At 35.7% G+C, this 17,090-nt stretch overlaps 1 protein-coding gene across 4 annotated transcripts in view; it reads left to right on the top strand.

Annotated features, from left to right (window-relative positions):
- Window positions 1-15,226, top strand: part of GALNT3 (polypeptide N-acetylgalactosaminyltransferase 3) — a 111,928-nt gene extending 96,702 nt beyond the window's left edge. For 3 of the 4 annotated variants that reach the window (XM_055123404.1, XM_055123403.1, XM_004601122.2), the window contains exons 7-11: window positions 1,750-1,950; window positions 5,192-5,323; window positions 5,536-5,637; window positions 11,700-11,852; window positions 12,670-15,226. In XM_055123404.1, coding sequence (XP_054979379.1) covers window positions 1,750-1,950; window positions 5,192-5,323; window positions 5,536-5,637; window positions 11,700-11,852; window positions 12,670-12,792 — 711 coding nt within the window. In that variant the 3' untranslated portion in view covers window positions 12,793-15,226. Of the gene's footprint in view, window positions 1-1,749; window positions 1,951-5,191; window positions 5,324-5,535; window positions 5,638-6,782; window positions 6,830-11,699; window positions 11,853-12,669 lie in introns of all 4 variants that reach the window. The other variant, XR_008627445.1, reaches the window with a different exon arrangement.
- Window positions 15,227-17,090: the final 1,864 nt, after the last annotated feature.

Here is a 17,090-nt window from a genome sequence, read left to right as displayed (position 1 = left end):
ATCAGAATGGAAAAACATTTATGTATAATTTTAAAGGGTTTAGATTTAATGCTTTGGATTAAATACAATTTAGTTTCCTCCTTCAATTATAAATATTAAAGGTTAACATAAGGAACAAAAAAATGAGTTTTTCTCATGTTGTTGTTTGACTTAATTTTGTGAGTTTATTTTCCTCAGTGACTTTGTCATTCCTTTTATTTATTCCTAAAAAAAAAAAGGAATGACAAAGTGGAGAAAAAATTATGATAGGAGTTTGAAGATTTAAGTTTCGGCTCTGGTCCCATCACATAAAGGCAGTAATGGTCTTACTATTTTTGAAATGCTTAATGAAAGAAATATTACTTATTTTGAAATTTCTAACCCCTACCACATAAGTCTCAAGCTTAGTTTGTTGAATTTAATACATTACTAAGAAACAAGATCACTTGCCTTATTTAGCATATATTGGAGCACTGGAGCACTGTCGTCCAGTTGTTCATCAATTTGCTCGAGCGGGCACCAGTAATGTCACCATTGTGAGACTTGTGACTGTTTTTGGCATATTGAATATACTACGGGTAGCTTGCCAGGCCCTGCCGTGCAGGTAGGATACTCTGGGTAGCTTGCCGGACTCTCCGAGAGGGACGAAGGAATCAAACCTGGGTAGGCTGCATGCTAGGCAAACACCCTACACGCTGTGCTATCACTCCAATTCAAGCATATCTAGTAAACATAATTTTATTTTAGACTTTTTTTTTTTTTTTTTTTTTTTTTGCTTTTTGGGTCACACCTGGCGATGCACAGGGGTTACTCCTGGCTCTGCACTCAGGAATTACCCCTGGCTGTGCTCAGGGGACCATATGGGATGCTGGGATTTGAACCCGGGTCGGCCGCGTGCAAGGCAAACGCCCTACCCGCTGTGCTATCTCTCCAGCCCCTATTTTAGACTTTTTGTGTTGTAATTATTTATGGTAGAATGACCAACTTCTTTAAGTGAAAAGATACTGATTTAATTATCATTTTGGTTAATGCAAGCATTTTATATTGACGCATAATCTATATATAACATTTAATCTCACATTACAGTAATGATTTGGTATTTGTATGAAGTATAAAGTGATTATTATAGTAAATACTATTAATATCTATTTCTGAATCCAGCTAAAAAATTTATTTTCTTGTGTTGAAGACCAGTAAGTTTTTTTATTTTGGCTTCCTAAATAGTTTTGTATTTTTTGTAATAACCAAGTACTTTACAAGTTTAATAATTGTAATTTTGGCAATAGACTATTTGGAATTGTTTTCTCAGTGACAAAACTGAATATTTAAGGGGTAAAGAGAGTCTGGGTTCACTTAAACCAGACTGTTAGTTCATTCCATGTAAGAGGGACTTCAAGTGAAGTAACCATGTAAGTTACTTGTAAGTTGTACAAAATGATGGAAGTAAAAAGATCTCTTATTCTTCTAAACATATTAGATTGCATCATTATTTGCACAAGAAAATAAATTTCATAATTCATTCTTATGAAAAATCTGATATCACTAGTTTGTTAATTTAGCTTCTGACAATATATTTTTGCTTCTTTAGATTTTGTACCACTTAATAAAACCATTATTTATATTTTGGAACTTAAATTGAACTGACAAGAAATAAGTTACTAAAATTTTAGTAGGTCTATTTTCTAAAAAATTTATTTTTATTAGTATATTAGAAGTAAACTTAACAACACTTTGAGTTCCCTAAAATATACAAATATCATTAATTATCAGGTATGGCAATGTGGTGGGCAGTTGGAGATTTTGCCTTGCTCTGTTGTTGGACATGTTTTTCGCAGCAAAAGCCCTCATACCTTTCCAAAAGGCACTCAGGTGATTGCTCGCAACCAAGTTCGACTTGCTGAAGTCTGGATGGATGAATACAAGGAAATATTTTATAGGAGAAACACAGATGCATCAAAAATTGTTAAACAAGTAAGTTGGAGCTAAATAATTTAAATTTCAGTAGGAATTTAGCACATTAAGTTTACATATACTTTTACTAATTTGATTAATTAATCAGAAAACATTTTTTAAAAGATGGAGGCTGGAGCAATAGCATAGCAGGTAGGGCATTTGCCTTGCATGCGGCTGACCTGGGTTTGATTCCCAGCATCCCATATGGTTCTTCTGAGCACCACCAGGAGTGATTCCTGAGTGGAAAGCCAGAAGTAACTCCTGAGCATCGCCGGGTGTGACCCAAAAAGAAAAAACAAAAAAAGACCCAAAAACCTATGCTGAAGCCAATCTGTTTGATTTTAATTTGTTTGCATGTCTGATTAAATATTATAAAATATTTTTTAAATAGTTAATGTTTTGATGCCAGCTTATTCATTTTTAAAGGGAAAAATCTAAGAAAGTATTTTTAAAAATTCAGGCATTCTTATTTTATTATTTTTAAATATGGTAGATACTGAGGTTTAGTCACTGCATTTATTTATAGTGTGCTTAGAGCAAATAAAATAAGTGGAAAAAAATTTTTTATTGGTTCACCATGAGATATAGCTACAAGATTTCATGTCTGGATTACAATAATCACACAATGATCAAATACTCATCCCTCCACCAGTGCACATTCCCCACCCCCAGTATCCCCAGTATATCCTCCTTCCCCACTCTCCCACTGCCTCTAGGGCAGACAATATTCCCCATACTCACTCTCTACTTTTGGGCATTATGGTTTGCAATGCAAATACTTAGAGGTTATAATGTTTGGTCCTTTATCTACTTTCGACACACATCTCCCATCCAGGCCGATTCCTCCAACCATCATTTTCTTAGTGATCCTTTCTCCATTCCAGCTGTCCTCTCCCCACCCGCTTTTGAGGCAGCTTCCAACTATGGAGCAATCTTCCTGACCCTTCTATCTACTGTCCTTAGGATAAGTGGAATTTTAACTGATTTTATGCAATGTATTAATACCTCAAAATGCTGAGTCACTTTTTGAACTGAAAATATAGTGTCAGATTGTATTGTCCCCCACCCCCAAGTTCTGGTTCTACTCTTTGGAGGGGTTACCTTGGCAAAGACTCTGACAGTGTAAGATGAGCATGACACCTCTCAGGGTGGTTCTGAGGTTGTCTGGAGATGGGATATGTACTCAGCTAAGATTCTTCTTTCTCTTTATCTGTCTTGAGAGATGAAACACTCTTACCTATCTTATAGTCGCTATAAAACAGAAATGTGAATGCTAGGAGATGAATGGTAACTGTTGTTACTATTGACTTCTCATAGGGAAGAATTTATTAGAGCCATGATACCTAAAGTTAAAACTGAATTTCTGCAGTTAAATATTTAGTGTTTGGTACATGAAGCAGGTATTAGTTGTTTTTTCTTCTTGTTGTTTTTGAAGAAGTTATCTTTTTTATTTTTCAGAGGGAGGGAAGGATGGGTATGGTGATTCCACATCCAGTGGTGCTAAGAGGTTACTCTTGGCCCTGGTGCTGGGGTGTCAGGCATCTAAGCATGTTTCCTGGTAGATTCAACTAAGCAAAGCACACACTCACCTCTTGAGCTATCTTCCTGGCAACAGTTTAAGGCATGCTAGAGTGAATGAGACCTAGATGTTTGTAAGAAAAGTGTTAATCTGTGTGGAGATATTAAACAGAAGTGGGATTACTGTCACTGTCACTGTCATCCCGTTGCTCATCGATTTGTTTGAGCGGGCACCAGTAACGTCTCTCATTGAGAGACTTATTGTTACTGTTTTTGGCATATCCAATATGCACGGATAGCTTGGCCAGGCTCTGCTGCATGGGCTCAATACTCTCGGTAGCTTGCCAGGTTCTCCAAGAGGGGTGGAGGAATCGAACTCAGATCGACCTTGTGAAAGGCGAATGCCCAACTGCTAGGATTAAATGACTTTAATATTTTTACTGTCTTGAAGATTGATTACCACTGTTCTTTGGTCTCCAGTGTCTCTCTATAATATGTCACTACTAGGTTAGATAACTAAACTTTTTAGTGATCATCCAGACAACTGGGAAGATTGTACTCTGTGCATGAGTACTTGGCTAGAGTCAAGTACTTGGCTAAGCACCATTTATGCTCTTGTCACTGACAAGGACAGAAATTGGCCAAAAAACTTTTTTTTTTCTACAAAGCAAGTAGTTTTACTTCATAATATACATAAGCTGGCCCAATTTTATATGGCATATTTTTCCTTCCTTGGCTAAAACATCTGGGTTCAAGACAGTGAAACTGGCATGAGCAAGTACTTTTTATTTACTTGAAACAGATAGGCTTGAGTGTTTAACTTTTCTTGTATTTAGTATCAAACATGATTTTTCTCTAAAATGTTTCTAATGGATCAAATTTTCTAGTGCTTTTGGATGAAATTGTTCTCTTAGTTCCTTTAGTAAAGGAAAATAAAATGCACAATTCAAAATTTGCCCTTCTCCTATTATACTGTTGGGATATTTTTAATAGTTAGAAACATTATTAGCTCAGACTGGAAAACGTTACTTGCAGCTATGTTTGTGGAAGGGTGAGAGTGGGAAAGAGATAAGGTGAGTGAGAGAGGGATAAAAGATTAAGTGTTTGAAGTGTTGGCAGTGTTTTATTGTTTAAAATTTTTATTTAGCACCAATTTATAAAGTTGTTCACAATAAGTTTTAGGCATATCATGTCCCCACCTCTGTAACCACATCCAGCCATTGATCAGCCCATGTTTTCTCCCATCCTTAAACCTCCAAGCTGAATACTTGACAGATGTATTTTAAATTTTAATTACTGTAGTTTGGTTCACCTTCTTTTAGTAGTGCTGTGTGGTATAGAGGGTGTGTGTGTGTGTGTGTGTGTGTGTGTGTGTGTGTGTGTGTGTGTGTGTGTGTGTGTGTTGCCTCCCTGTCCCTTGCCCCTCTGTTACTTCCAGACCTTCTCCTCTTCTTTCTCCCCTCCAGGCTCTGTTTCTATCATTGTCACACAGGAGAGGTTTGTCATACAAAGGAAGAGTAAAATAGCACTATGTTAGTATCACTGTTGGAACTTGATTCTCTTTGAAGCCAGACTGTGTAGGCAGGCATGCTGTTGCTGAATGGTGAATGCAGTTAAATTGTATCTTGTATTTTAATCTAGATTTTTTTATTAAGACCAAATATAAATAAAAATAGCATTTGAAATACTTTATCAGTGATAGTTTGACTAAGCATTTCTTTCACTGCTCATGTTTTACCAGAAGTCCTTTGGTGATCTTTCAAAAAGATTTGAAATAAAGCATCGCCTTCAATGTAAAAATTTTACGTGGTATCTGAAAAATATTTATCCAGAAGTGTACGTGCCAGATCTTAATCCTGTAATATCTGGATATGTGAGTTTTTTTCTGTTTCTCTTTATTTGGTATACTCTTTGCCACCAACATTTGTGTGGTTCAGGAAAAATTGTTAAAATACTTTGTGGTTCATTGCTTTTGAGAATTTACATGATTATTAATCATATTTATTTTCAAAATTAATTCAATAATAACATATAAGCCATGTAGGTTTTTTTAAAAAAAATTATAGCTTGAAATTTTTTTTTTAGATTAAAAGTGTTGATCAGCCTCTATGTTTAGATGTTGGCGAAAATAATCAAGGAGGCAAACCCTTAATTTTATATACGTGTCATGGACTTGGAGGAAACCAGGTGAGTACAGTATTATTTATTTTCACTGCTCATTTTAATTTACAAGCCCAAGTAGGTTGTTGCAAATATGGGGGAGTACAAAATCAATTTTATACATAGGTAAACTGTAAGAATTTTTTAAGATTCAGTCTAGTAATTAACATTTAATTGTAATATCCTTTACTACAATTTATTAATCGGATTTATTAATCTGAAATCAATTTAAAGTTATTTACCCTTTCAATTGAAGGTTCTTTAAGAAAATAATAGAGTAATGCTGTTTAAAATTTTTAAATGCAGTATCTACTTTGGTTTTTAAAGAATGTGTAGCTATTGGCATTGTTTGCACCTTTAAACATAAAGGTTATATTAATTTGGGTTTAAAAGTAGATATATTAAGTATTGATACTAAGTGGGCAGCATTAGTACATATTTTTGTTGAGTTATAATATTTTAAGATACTTTCCCCAAAATTATCTGCTTGATTCTCTGTGATTGATGACATTTCAGCTTTTACTACTCTTTGACTGTTTTACCAATTAGGACTCAAGTGTCAAATATCACTGTTTAGCTTACTGTGAATAGAGAACATATTAAAATATTGTTTCTAATTTTTAACATCCTTGACTTGCTTTTTTACAACTCCTGGTAGTAGTAGACTCTGATTTGTTCATTCAGTTTCACTGATTGACCCTTATATGCCAATTACTCTATTTTAAGATCAAACTATTTACTGATTTTTAACTCCATGAATTCTATGTTCGAAATCAGCAGTTAATGGCAGTATGATAAAGTGTGAGATAAAGAATCCAGAGTGGTCTGGATTTAAGGGAGTTAAGCTCTGAATTAAATTGGGTGCCCATGAAATGTCTTGGGAAAACTTCTGAGAAGGTTGTGAAAGTAAGTGGAAACTAGTGAGCTTCACACCTGGAACAGAGTATGAAGAACATTGCATTAAGGAGATGAGATGTTATGTCTTTTCTGGGAATCACAAGTATTTGGGGTGTAGAATCCAAGATGTTGTTTAGAATTTTTACAACTGTAAATTCTCTTGAATTTCCTTTTTTAATAGAATGAGACTTTGATGATGTCAGTTTTAAGAAGAAAAAGTCAGTTTATCGCCTAATCTATCCTCTTCCATCTTTCTTCCTACTCTTTAACCTCAGCTGTATCTAGTTCCAGTCTTGACTCATCTAAATCAACCTGTCTGCAGGTAGATGACATTGATGTTCCAAAGTTGAACAGTATCAACTGCTGAAATTGAGTGGGGGTACACACATCCTACTTACACTCACAAATATTACTGTATACATATATGTATGATTATATTTACATATGCATACATAAATGCACACTTTAAAGAATTTCTTTTCCTTCTATATATTAGAAGAAAAAGTTAATTGCATCCCTTTGGAAATCTTATTCTTTTTGAGTGTACTTGTATTCTTAGGGAATTCTTTTGGAAATCTGCACTGAATAATGCTGGTAAAAATTAAGATATTGAGTAAAAAGTTATTTTTCATTTGTAAAAATAATCACTAAATCAAAATACTTATAAATTGACCTTGGCTTTCTCTAGTATTGTACTATTTTTATTATAAAAATTCAAGTATGTAAAAAAATTCAAGTATGTTTTGTGTATTTTTGTCTATTTTTCTGTTATTGCTAGATTATAGGTATGTCTCTAAACTCTTAAAATTTAAATAAAATATTACTGTCTTTTGGAAGTTTGGAAATGGAGACATGATTTGCATGTTATTTCAGCAAATACTTGTTTAGAATCTGTAATCTAACATTCACCATTATAGTAGTAAAAAAAGGTATTGTAAAAAATTAATATGTAATTCTGAATAGGAAGAAATATAAAGCAGAGTTGGGAGATAACATATAATGATGGGATTCTTATCTTCAGAGTTTTAGGAAAATATCTTGTCTCACTCCTTCAGATCTCCACTCTTAGGAGAATCATTTTTCCAGGTGTATAGTATCCTTGAAGAGGGAATGGTATGGAGATTAGAAGTCTAGGGAAAGGTATGGAGCAGGTAAAAAGGAATGTGATTGGAGCAGATTGGTCCAGGAAAAAGAGGGTGGAAAATAAGGTCAGAGCTAGTCCTGTGAAGTTTTTCAGGAACTCAGAGAAATGCCTGAAGGTGACAGAAGCCTTGTAGGAGTGGAGGGGAAGGGGTAAAGCATGAGAATAATAGTTTTCTGATCTTTATTTTCATTTTATTTGGGGGCCACAGCTGGCAGTCATCAGGGTTTATTTCTGGCTTCTATGCTCAGAGGTTGCCCTTGGCAGTGTTCGAGTACCATGAAGTACGAGGGATTGAACTTGGGCCTCTTAGATGCAAAACATGTGCTCCAACTCTCACTGTTGTTGGTTTTGGAGCCACATCTGGCAGTGCTCAGGAGCTTCTCCTGGTTTAGTTCTTGGGTTCATTCCTGGCTGTGGTCAGAAGACCATATTTGGTGCCCATAATAGATAGCAACCAGCCTCCTGCATAAGAGGGCATGCTCCAGCCCATTAACCTATCTGCGGTTCCACTGGTTTACATTTTAAGATGAGTCTGTCATCTAATTCCCTGACAGAGTCCTTGATTTATATTTTGTTTTATTTCCATTAAATTTTATTTCACTTAATCATTTGATTTACAATATCTAGCATTTTATTTCCTCCAGTGCTAAATTTTTATGATGTCATCTACCTTTATCATTTCCTTGCATTCCTTTCTATTTTGGTTGGATAATTTGTAACATTGGAAGGCCAATATGCAGGAAATGTATATACCCAGTTTTATTTATTTATTTATTTATTTTTAATTTTTTTATTTTATTGAATCACCATGTGGAAGGTTACATAGTTCTCAGGGTTATGTCAGTTATACAATACTCAAACACCCTTCCCTTCACCAGTGCCCATATTCCATCACCAACGACCCCAATATACCTCCCGCCACCTCCCGCCCCCTCCCGCCCCCCCAGTCCCCGTCCTTGTAAGTGATAAGTTTCACTTCGTTTATGCTTTAGCTTGATTACATTCCATGTTTCAACACATAACTCACTATTGTTGCTGGAGTTTCCCCCCAAAAAAGAAAAAGACAGTCCTACTGCCAAGGAAGCATTTGATAGTTAGTTTTCCATTGCTGAGAATGTAGAGATATTAAGTCCCGCTGTTTGTTACATAACTTTTCTTTTTTTTGCCCCCCCCCTCGTCCCGTGCCACCAAGTTCATGCCTGCTTAGTAATCGCCACGCTGCCTGACAAAGGGAAAAAAAACGAGAAAGATGGTTATTTCCCATCATCAGCCGGCAGTGGGGCTATGGCTTAGTTGATAGTCTAGTAGAATGTCTGCAAGCAGTTTCTGGAACCAAAAGTAGTGTGCTGGTATCAGCCCCGGCTCAAGATTCCACCAGCGTCCCGCTGTTCCATGTACATAATAATTTTTTTCCCTTATATCCCATTCCCACAACACCAGGTCTGTGTCTGCTTAATGGACATCATACTATGGCTAACGCCACACTGCGTTTCTTCCCGAGAAAGAAGGATATTTCTTCTCCTCAGCTGGCGTGGGGATATATCTTAGTTCAGTCTAGAGAGATGGCTACCACTATGATTGCCTTCAATATTTCAACAAAAGACTTACTATTCTTCTTAGGATTTCCCCCCAAAGTCCGACCCATTAAAAAGGAACCATTTCATATTGCTGATGATTAGATGACATTAGGTTGCACGGCCGCGGCAGTGGCCGCGCGGTTTTGGGTTTCTGTATAAAGTTCAGGGAAAGTACTGCCAGAAATTACATCACTGTAAACTTTTACCCTTTTATGGTGCTCATAAGATGGAAAAACCTAGAGAGAGCTGGATTGGCATCTCCATTTTGTGCTCAAAAAGCGGTGGAAGCTGTGCTGTGCTCAGGAGGAAGGGGTTGAGAGAGAGAGGTTAAAAAAATAGAGAAATACCTGGCTCCCACTGTCGCAGCCTGGCGTAAGCTCTCAGTTCACATTCTGGAAGAATTTCAGTGGGCTGCTGGTGTCCAAAGGAGCTCTTTTGGGCTCTTCGATCATGCGCGGGCGGTAGCAGCGCCCAAAGGGGTGCACACGTGGGTCCACTATACCCAGTTTTAAAAAAGAAGTATTTGATGATATCACTATATTGACTGATAAACTTGAGCATTGCAGTCCAAGTCATTATGTCCTGGAGACAGTGCTTTGCTATTTCAGTTTTCTCTTCCAAGGCATTTGCTCTGGTTATCATTCTCCAATTTCCCTAGCTATTTGGTTCCAGCTATTTAATTCTTTTTTTCATTGTTGTTGTCTAAGACTCTCAACTATTTTCATTCTTTAATTTCTTTTTTAATTATTTTTAAATGAAATAATGTGTGAATTAAAGTGTAAGATGTCCTTTCTTACCTTTCAGATCCTAAGATTTAACATTTTTAAAGAGACTTAGAATGCTGTTATTATGAACTAAATCCAATTTTTTTCCATGTCCTCATCTCAGGAACTGTCAGTTATAAAATTTACTGGTAATATATTTATGGAAGAAGTCAAATTATACATGAGACTAAGAACAGGGAGAGTTAGGATACATAGCTCTACTAATTAAGCTAATATTTATGGTATATCTACTCTAATACACACAAGGAGTTAGAACAGCCTTGCTTAATGCATACAGACTTACTAAATATTAGTGCTAAGACTATTACATTTATTGAAAATCAGCTATGTTGATATATTTTATCTCTGGAATATTAGCCCTATGTAATAATTGATTTTATGCATTTCTCATATATAATATATGTATATATATTGTATATATACACACATATATAAATATATATATATACATATATATATATGCACTGCCTAGCTGTTCAGTGGGAAATCAGCAATCTATACACGTAATTCCAATGGGGCTGCTATAAAGTTTTCTCTGTTGGGGACCAAAGAGATAGATAAAGGGAGTGGCTAGGATACTTGCTTTGCATGTAGCCCACCTGGGTGTGATGAGTTCTTGGCACCACATATGGTCTTCTGAGCATCCCCAGGAGTGAGCCCTGGAGACAGAGATTGGAGTAAGCCCTGAACACAGCCAGGCATGGCCCCAAAACAAAAGGAAACAAAAAAAACATTTTCCGTGATGAATCAATGAACCCTGAAAAGAGTATTAATTCTTTGTAGTAGCACAATCAGGAAAAAATGAAGAAAATTAATATTGAGTTGACTTTTGAAAAATGAAAAGGAATAAGCTAGGCACAGAAGTATCAGAAGAATATTCTTTGGTGGTGGGAAATGGGCCTGGAAGCCACTCCTAAGACTCCGTCTAGCTGTGTTTTCTTGGGCCCAGTCACGCAGGACAATACTTGGCAGATCACATGAGGCGTATTCCCTAGCCCTTTGATTCACCTCTGGAAGGACAGTCTAAGTAGAACACAGGCACCTAGAGTTATGCATATGCATGTTTTACCTTTTCAGGGTTATGCAAAAGGAGCACAGTGTGTAATTGTGGCAATGGTTGATGTGGGAGCGAAAATGACTTGGTGGAGGGATGGAGGTGTTGGAACACTGGTGGAGATGTTGGAACATTGTATGGCTGAGACCTGGTCATGAAAGCTTTGAAACTGTGTATCTCACAGTGATTCAATGTTAAAAAATTATTAATAATTGTATTTATAATTACAAAAAGAGAAAGCAAAGATGAAGATTTCAGGGCTGAAGTGATGACAGTGCAGGTAGTAGGGTGTTTGTCTTGCATGTGGCTGACCCCGGTTTGATTCCTGGTACCACATATGGTCCTCAAGCTGTATCAGGGGATCTCAGAGTACAGAGCAAGTAGTAGTCCTGAGCACTGTCAGGTTGGTGTCAGGTGAGGCCAACAACATAACAAGTGAAAGTTTTTAATGTACCTTATTAAGGAGTATTTAACTATTACAGTGACTCACTTAAGCAAGGGAAATAGAGTATCAAATCAATGTTATAAGAAACCACCTAATGACAGAATTGTTAATTTTTAAAAATTGAACCATTATTTTGCAGCCAAGAAAAAAAGAGTGCTTTTGTTGTAACAGCATTCTTCCTTTATAGTACTTTGAATACTCTGCTCAATATGAAATTCGGCATAACATCCAGAAGGAATTATGTCTTCATGCTGCTCAAGGTTTTGTTCAGTTGAAGGCATGTACCTACAAAGGTCACAAGACAGTTGCCACTGGAGAACAGATATGGGCTATACAGAAGGTAATTCGGTACAATTAATTCACTCCTTTGTGTAATTATTTTGATTCATTCTAGTTCCTTGTCAGAGAAGGTAATGAAACATTAATTTTTCCATCAAAGATTTTCAATCTTTGTTAACTTTGAATGTCTGCCCATATGATAAGAGAGATTATATGAATACTCTGAGAGCCAAAATAATTGTAAAGTTACTTTGATTTAAGCACGAGTTATAAAGATCTTTGCTTTGGTGCATTATTAATAATTGTTATCCATATTTGCATTTTATATAATGCTCCCTTTTTTCCAATAGAGAGGGGAGAAATAATTTTATTTTCTCCACAAAAGTGATTAATTTCTTTTACTTCAGTACTTTATCATTAATCGTGGATTTAGAAAATACATGTAATCTTATCTGTTTTTTAAGATATTTTAAGGCTTAGTTGAAATATAGCAATTTTAACCTAAATATTGTTTCATGTAACACAAGAATACCATAAGACTAAGTTTTATGTCTTACAGTTTTTTAAAATTTCTCATTTAGGGATATCTCAGTAGAATGTTTTTTACCTGAAAACTTGATTCAGACAAAGCTCTATATACATCACTTATTTATGTGATAATGCTTTTTGTATATTGAACAGTAGTGAATGTGTTGTTAACAACCAGAAGTCAGCAAGATTCTACAAATATAGTTGATATTAGAAAGATTAAAAATTAGGAATAGTACTTATTTGGTATGCATATCTACCTTTATTGCCAATAAGACCATAATATCATCTTACATTTCTAAGTTAATTGTCTTTAAAACTAAATGTATGTTGTGTTTCTTTTATTCTAGGATCAACTTCTATATAATGCATTCTTTAAAATGTGCCTTTCAGCAACCGGAGAGCATCCAAGCTTAGTGTCATGCAATCCAACAGATCCACTTCAAAAATGGATTTTTAACCAAAATAATTAAGTGTTCCTTAAAATTAAGGAGATGAAAAGGAGATTTTTTTTCTCATAAAACTGTGACTAGGCATACACTGTAGTTCTTGAAAAATTATGCAAAAGCAGCTAATTGTAACTTATTTCAAGTGCATTTTTATTATTTATACCTTTAAATGTCTAGATAGCACTGCTACAAAAAAATTCCTTAAGCCTCCATTTCAAAGCACAATAACTAGTAATACCAAAGACTATTTTGAAATGTACAGATGTAGGGATTGTTTACAATATGATGAAAATAATTTTTTAAGTAAAGTGTATTTGTGTGTTTTATACACTAAAACATATATAGCTACATCTACACGTTCAAAATTTAAAATATTTCTTCTAGTTTTGAGGGGAGGGAGATTTGATACTGTATTTTTTTAAGTACATAGATATGAATCAGTGAAGGTCAAACATTGACCTTTGTATCCAAACCAGGATATTTTTATAGGTCTAGAATAAAAATACAGGTAAACAATTTATTTGCCCTTTGCTACTTGTCAGATGTTTTCTTAAACATAAAGTTAAGTGAAAAGATGAATATTTTTAACTTCAATTTCTTAGCAAAAGTTAAAACACAGTTTTGTCTTAAGACCGCTTGACTTGAAGCACTTAAGTCTTCCTCAGATGACTTTTCTTCAATGACACGTTGTCTATGTTCCCAAAGCAATTAAAAAGAAATATAAATGGCTGTTTGTTAAAAAGTATCTTTCTCCTTTCTGTTGATCTTTTGATCTCACCAAAATTCACTAATTGTGAATGTTTGTGAATTGAATTTCAGTACCGAGTATTTGAGTCACTTAAACTTTCATTTGTTACTGAATTAATTATACATTGTTTTTGTAATTGGTTTGAAAAAAACTACTTATATCTGTATCACTGTCATCCCGTTGCTCATCAATTTGCGTGAGCGGGCACCAGTAACATCTCTATTGTGAGACTTGTTACTGTTTTTGACATATCGAATATGCCACGGGTAGTTGCCAGGCTCTGCCTTGCAGGAGAGATACTCTTGGTAGCTTGCCAGGCTCTCCAAGAGGGGTGGAAGAATCTAATTTGGGTTGGCCTCGTGCAAGGCAAATGCTTTACTCTCTATGCTATTGCTCCAGCCCATTATATCTATGGAAAATATAAATTAAGGTTATTTATTTGTGGGATAAAATGCAGAATTGACAATAGATGGGGACATATAAATTTTGTATATTGAATTTATAAACAGTTGTAAAACTATTTTTCTCAAGAGTATTCAAGAGGGCTGAAGCGATAGTGCAGTGGGGAGGGCATTTGCCTTGCATGCAGCTGACCCGGGTTCAATCTCCAACATCCCATGTGGTTTCCCAAGTACTGCCAGTTGTAATTCTGAGTACAGAGCCAGGAGTAACCCCGGAGCATCATTGGGTCTGACCCAAAGCATTTTGTGGCAATATCATAAAACAAGAAATTGAGAAGTTTCTGTAGTAAATATTTAGAAAATATTAAACTGACTTCTGATAAATTTACTTGAGCATATGTTAGAATAATTTTATTGTTTTTTGTTTTAACACATTTTTCCTGGAGGCTATATACCTATGCTGCTATGGTGGGCGTAGTGATGGGACATGTAGCATCTGGGAATTGAATCCAGATCCAGTTGTGAATCCAAAGCATGTGTTTTACCTCTTGTGCCACACAGTGACTGTGATAGAGGCATTTTTAAAACTGTGATGGTTACTTAGGAGATAAATACTTTTTTCTTTTTGGTCGTTTTATAGTGAGACTCTATTTTTATTTAAGAGTAGGTGTGTGTTACTTCATATTTTAAACCTGGCAGGTTCATATTTTCAGTCTTTGCCAAGAACAATGTTTTTATATTATTGGCATCATCTTCTCATAGTTTATAAGTTTGCATGTACTTGCATTAAAAAACCTGGCTCTAAAAATAAAAACTACTATGCTAACTCTTACTCCAATTTACCAATTCAGTTGTGTGTTTGACTTTGTGCCATAAGTTAGGACCATAAGATTTACTCTGCTGAACTGTTCTTGTAGAACAGAAAGAGTCAAATAATTTTGAGATCTCATAGTGAGCGACATTATGATATATTTTATAATGCAGATGAAAACTTTATGGTTCATATTTTTATGTAAATGTATTTTTATGACTATAGCTAATTATTGTGAGATAAATATACACTAGTGCGTGCTAATGTATTATTTCTGTTTCTCAATTTATTATGTTATTCTAGAGCAGAGGTTCCCAAACTTATTGGACCTGCTGCTTTCTTTTCAGTGAGAAACATTACTCAGATACTCCCTTCCCCTCTCCAAATCTACTTTCTACCTGCAAATATCTTTTCAGTATATATATTGCAAACTACTATGCCCAAAAGGAGAGAGGTGTGTGTCTGTGTGTGTGTGTGTGTGTGTGAGAGAGAGAGAGAGAGAGAGAGAGAGAAAGAGAGAGAGAGAGAGAGAGAGAGAGAGAGAGAGAGAGAGAGAGAGAGAGAAGGAGGGAGGGGAAAAAAGAAGGAGGGAGGGAGAAGGACAGAGAGGAGGAAGAAGAAAAGCACCAGCCAAAGAGGCAGGCAGGGGGTGGGGGTGGGGGTGGGGATAATGGGAGGGAACCTGGGGACACTGGTGCTGGGAAATGTACACTGGTGGAGGGATGGGTGTTGGAATACTGTATGACTGAAATTCAATAATGAATGGCTTTGTAAGGGTCTGACTCACAGTGATTCAATTTAAAAAAATTAAAAAATAAATAAAAGTAATCCCTGCCACCCAATTGGCCTGAGGCTGCTATCATTCCTTTGGATAATTCCAGTGACTCCCAGGTGGTGACAATCAACCACTTTGGGAACTACAGCTAAAGAGTGAATATACAAGAACATAATGTTATTCTTGGACATGTATTTCGCAACAGAAAAAAACCCCTCAAATATATTTTATAAATAAACTTAGTAAATGAGTACTAAAACAACCCCCCAAATCATGAGTGCCTTCCTTTGTGTTAATTATGTGTCGCCATATTAAGGTCCAACCAAAATCTACTTAGTTTAGATTGGTTTGTTTTGGCTGTGTTAAATGCTTTCAAAGAAGAATTTTACCTGATTTGGGTTCCTAAAGCTGTTACTTAGGTGTAATATATTTCATTAGATATTTGCCATGGGGTGGCATTGTATATTATTGTTTTAGTTTTGTTGTTGGTTTTTTTGTTTTGTTTTAATTTTTTTCTATATTTAATTTTTGTGTGTATTTTTTAATTTTTGAGTTTTGAAATATTGTCTATGGAAAATTATATACCTGGATTACCACCTGTCAGAGATTTACATGTAATTCATTGTTAAATTGTGGAACTCTTGTTTAATCTGGAGCTTAGTGGGAAAATGTCTAGTTTCTACATTTCCTGACAACTTGCCTTCATTCCAAAGGACTCCGTGTTAGGAACTCTGGATTGTAATCTCTGCACTACCTGCTAGTGTTAGCCTGAGGTAGTGTCACTGAATCTGAGATATGATCACACAATCATAATTTATAACAAGCAGTAATAGCTCGGAGATAAAACATAGGGCTTTGAATGCCTGTCTTCCAAGCGTCTGGTCATGAGTTCAGTTTGTTGGTCCTGCCTGTACTATATGAGAGTCCACTTCTGTCTGTGGTCTCTGACACTCCCAACACCACACATGATTTCTGACTGTACCACAGCCAGGTGTGTGCAACTACCATGAAAAGTAGTTGTAGCAAAAAAAAGAGAAAGAAATGTGCAAGTGACATTACTAATAAGTACATCCCTTGACAAGCGCACTTACATACCACAAGTATAATTTATATGCCCCAACTGATTCCCTGGAAGCACAATCAACAACCTATTGTACCACCCACAGGTGAACATTGCAGCCAAAAATGTGCAGAACTACAACCTGGCATATGTTCAACCTAGTCATTGCAGCAACACATGAAGGGGGAAAAGAGGGAAGAAAATAACAACAACATGAAGGGGAAGAAAGGGAATGAAATAAAATAAGCAATACACAAGTGTTGCCTGTTACTAAAATAATTGTAATGTATTTTGTAACTTGATTGCCGGAGGATTAGTCTTGCTCTTGATAAACAATTTCATGAAATATTATGTAAACCATCAACATTGTAAAAATTTGGGATCTGCTATTTCTTTGTGTTTTGGGTTTGTACCTAGTGCTAATAAGGGGTTGCTTCTGGATCAGTGCTTAGGAGTTGCTGACTAGTGCTCTGAGGACCATGCCCTGACAGAATTGAACTAAGTCTCCTGTACACAAAACTCAGGCT

The sequence above is a fragment of the Sorex araneus genome, chromosome X (genome assembly GCF_027595985.1).
Source record: "Sorex araneus isolate mSorAra2 chromosome X, mSorAra2.pri, whole genome shotgun sequence".
In the NCBI taxonomy this organism is placed as follows: domain Eukaryota; kingdom Metazoa; phylum Chordata; class Mammalia; order Eulipotyphla; family Soricidae; genus Sorex; species Sorex araneus.
The sequence above is the reverse complement of the archived record's forward strand: the minus strand, read 5'-3'. Positions and strand labels throughout refer to the sequence as shown.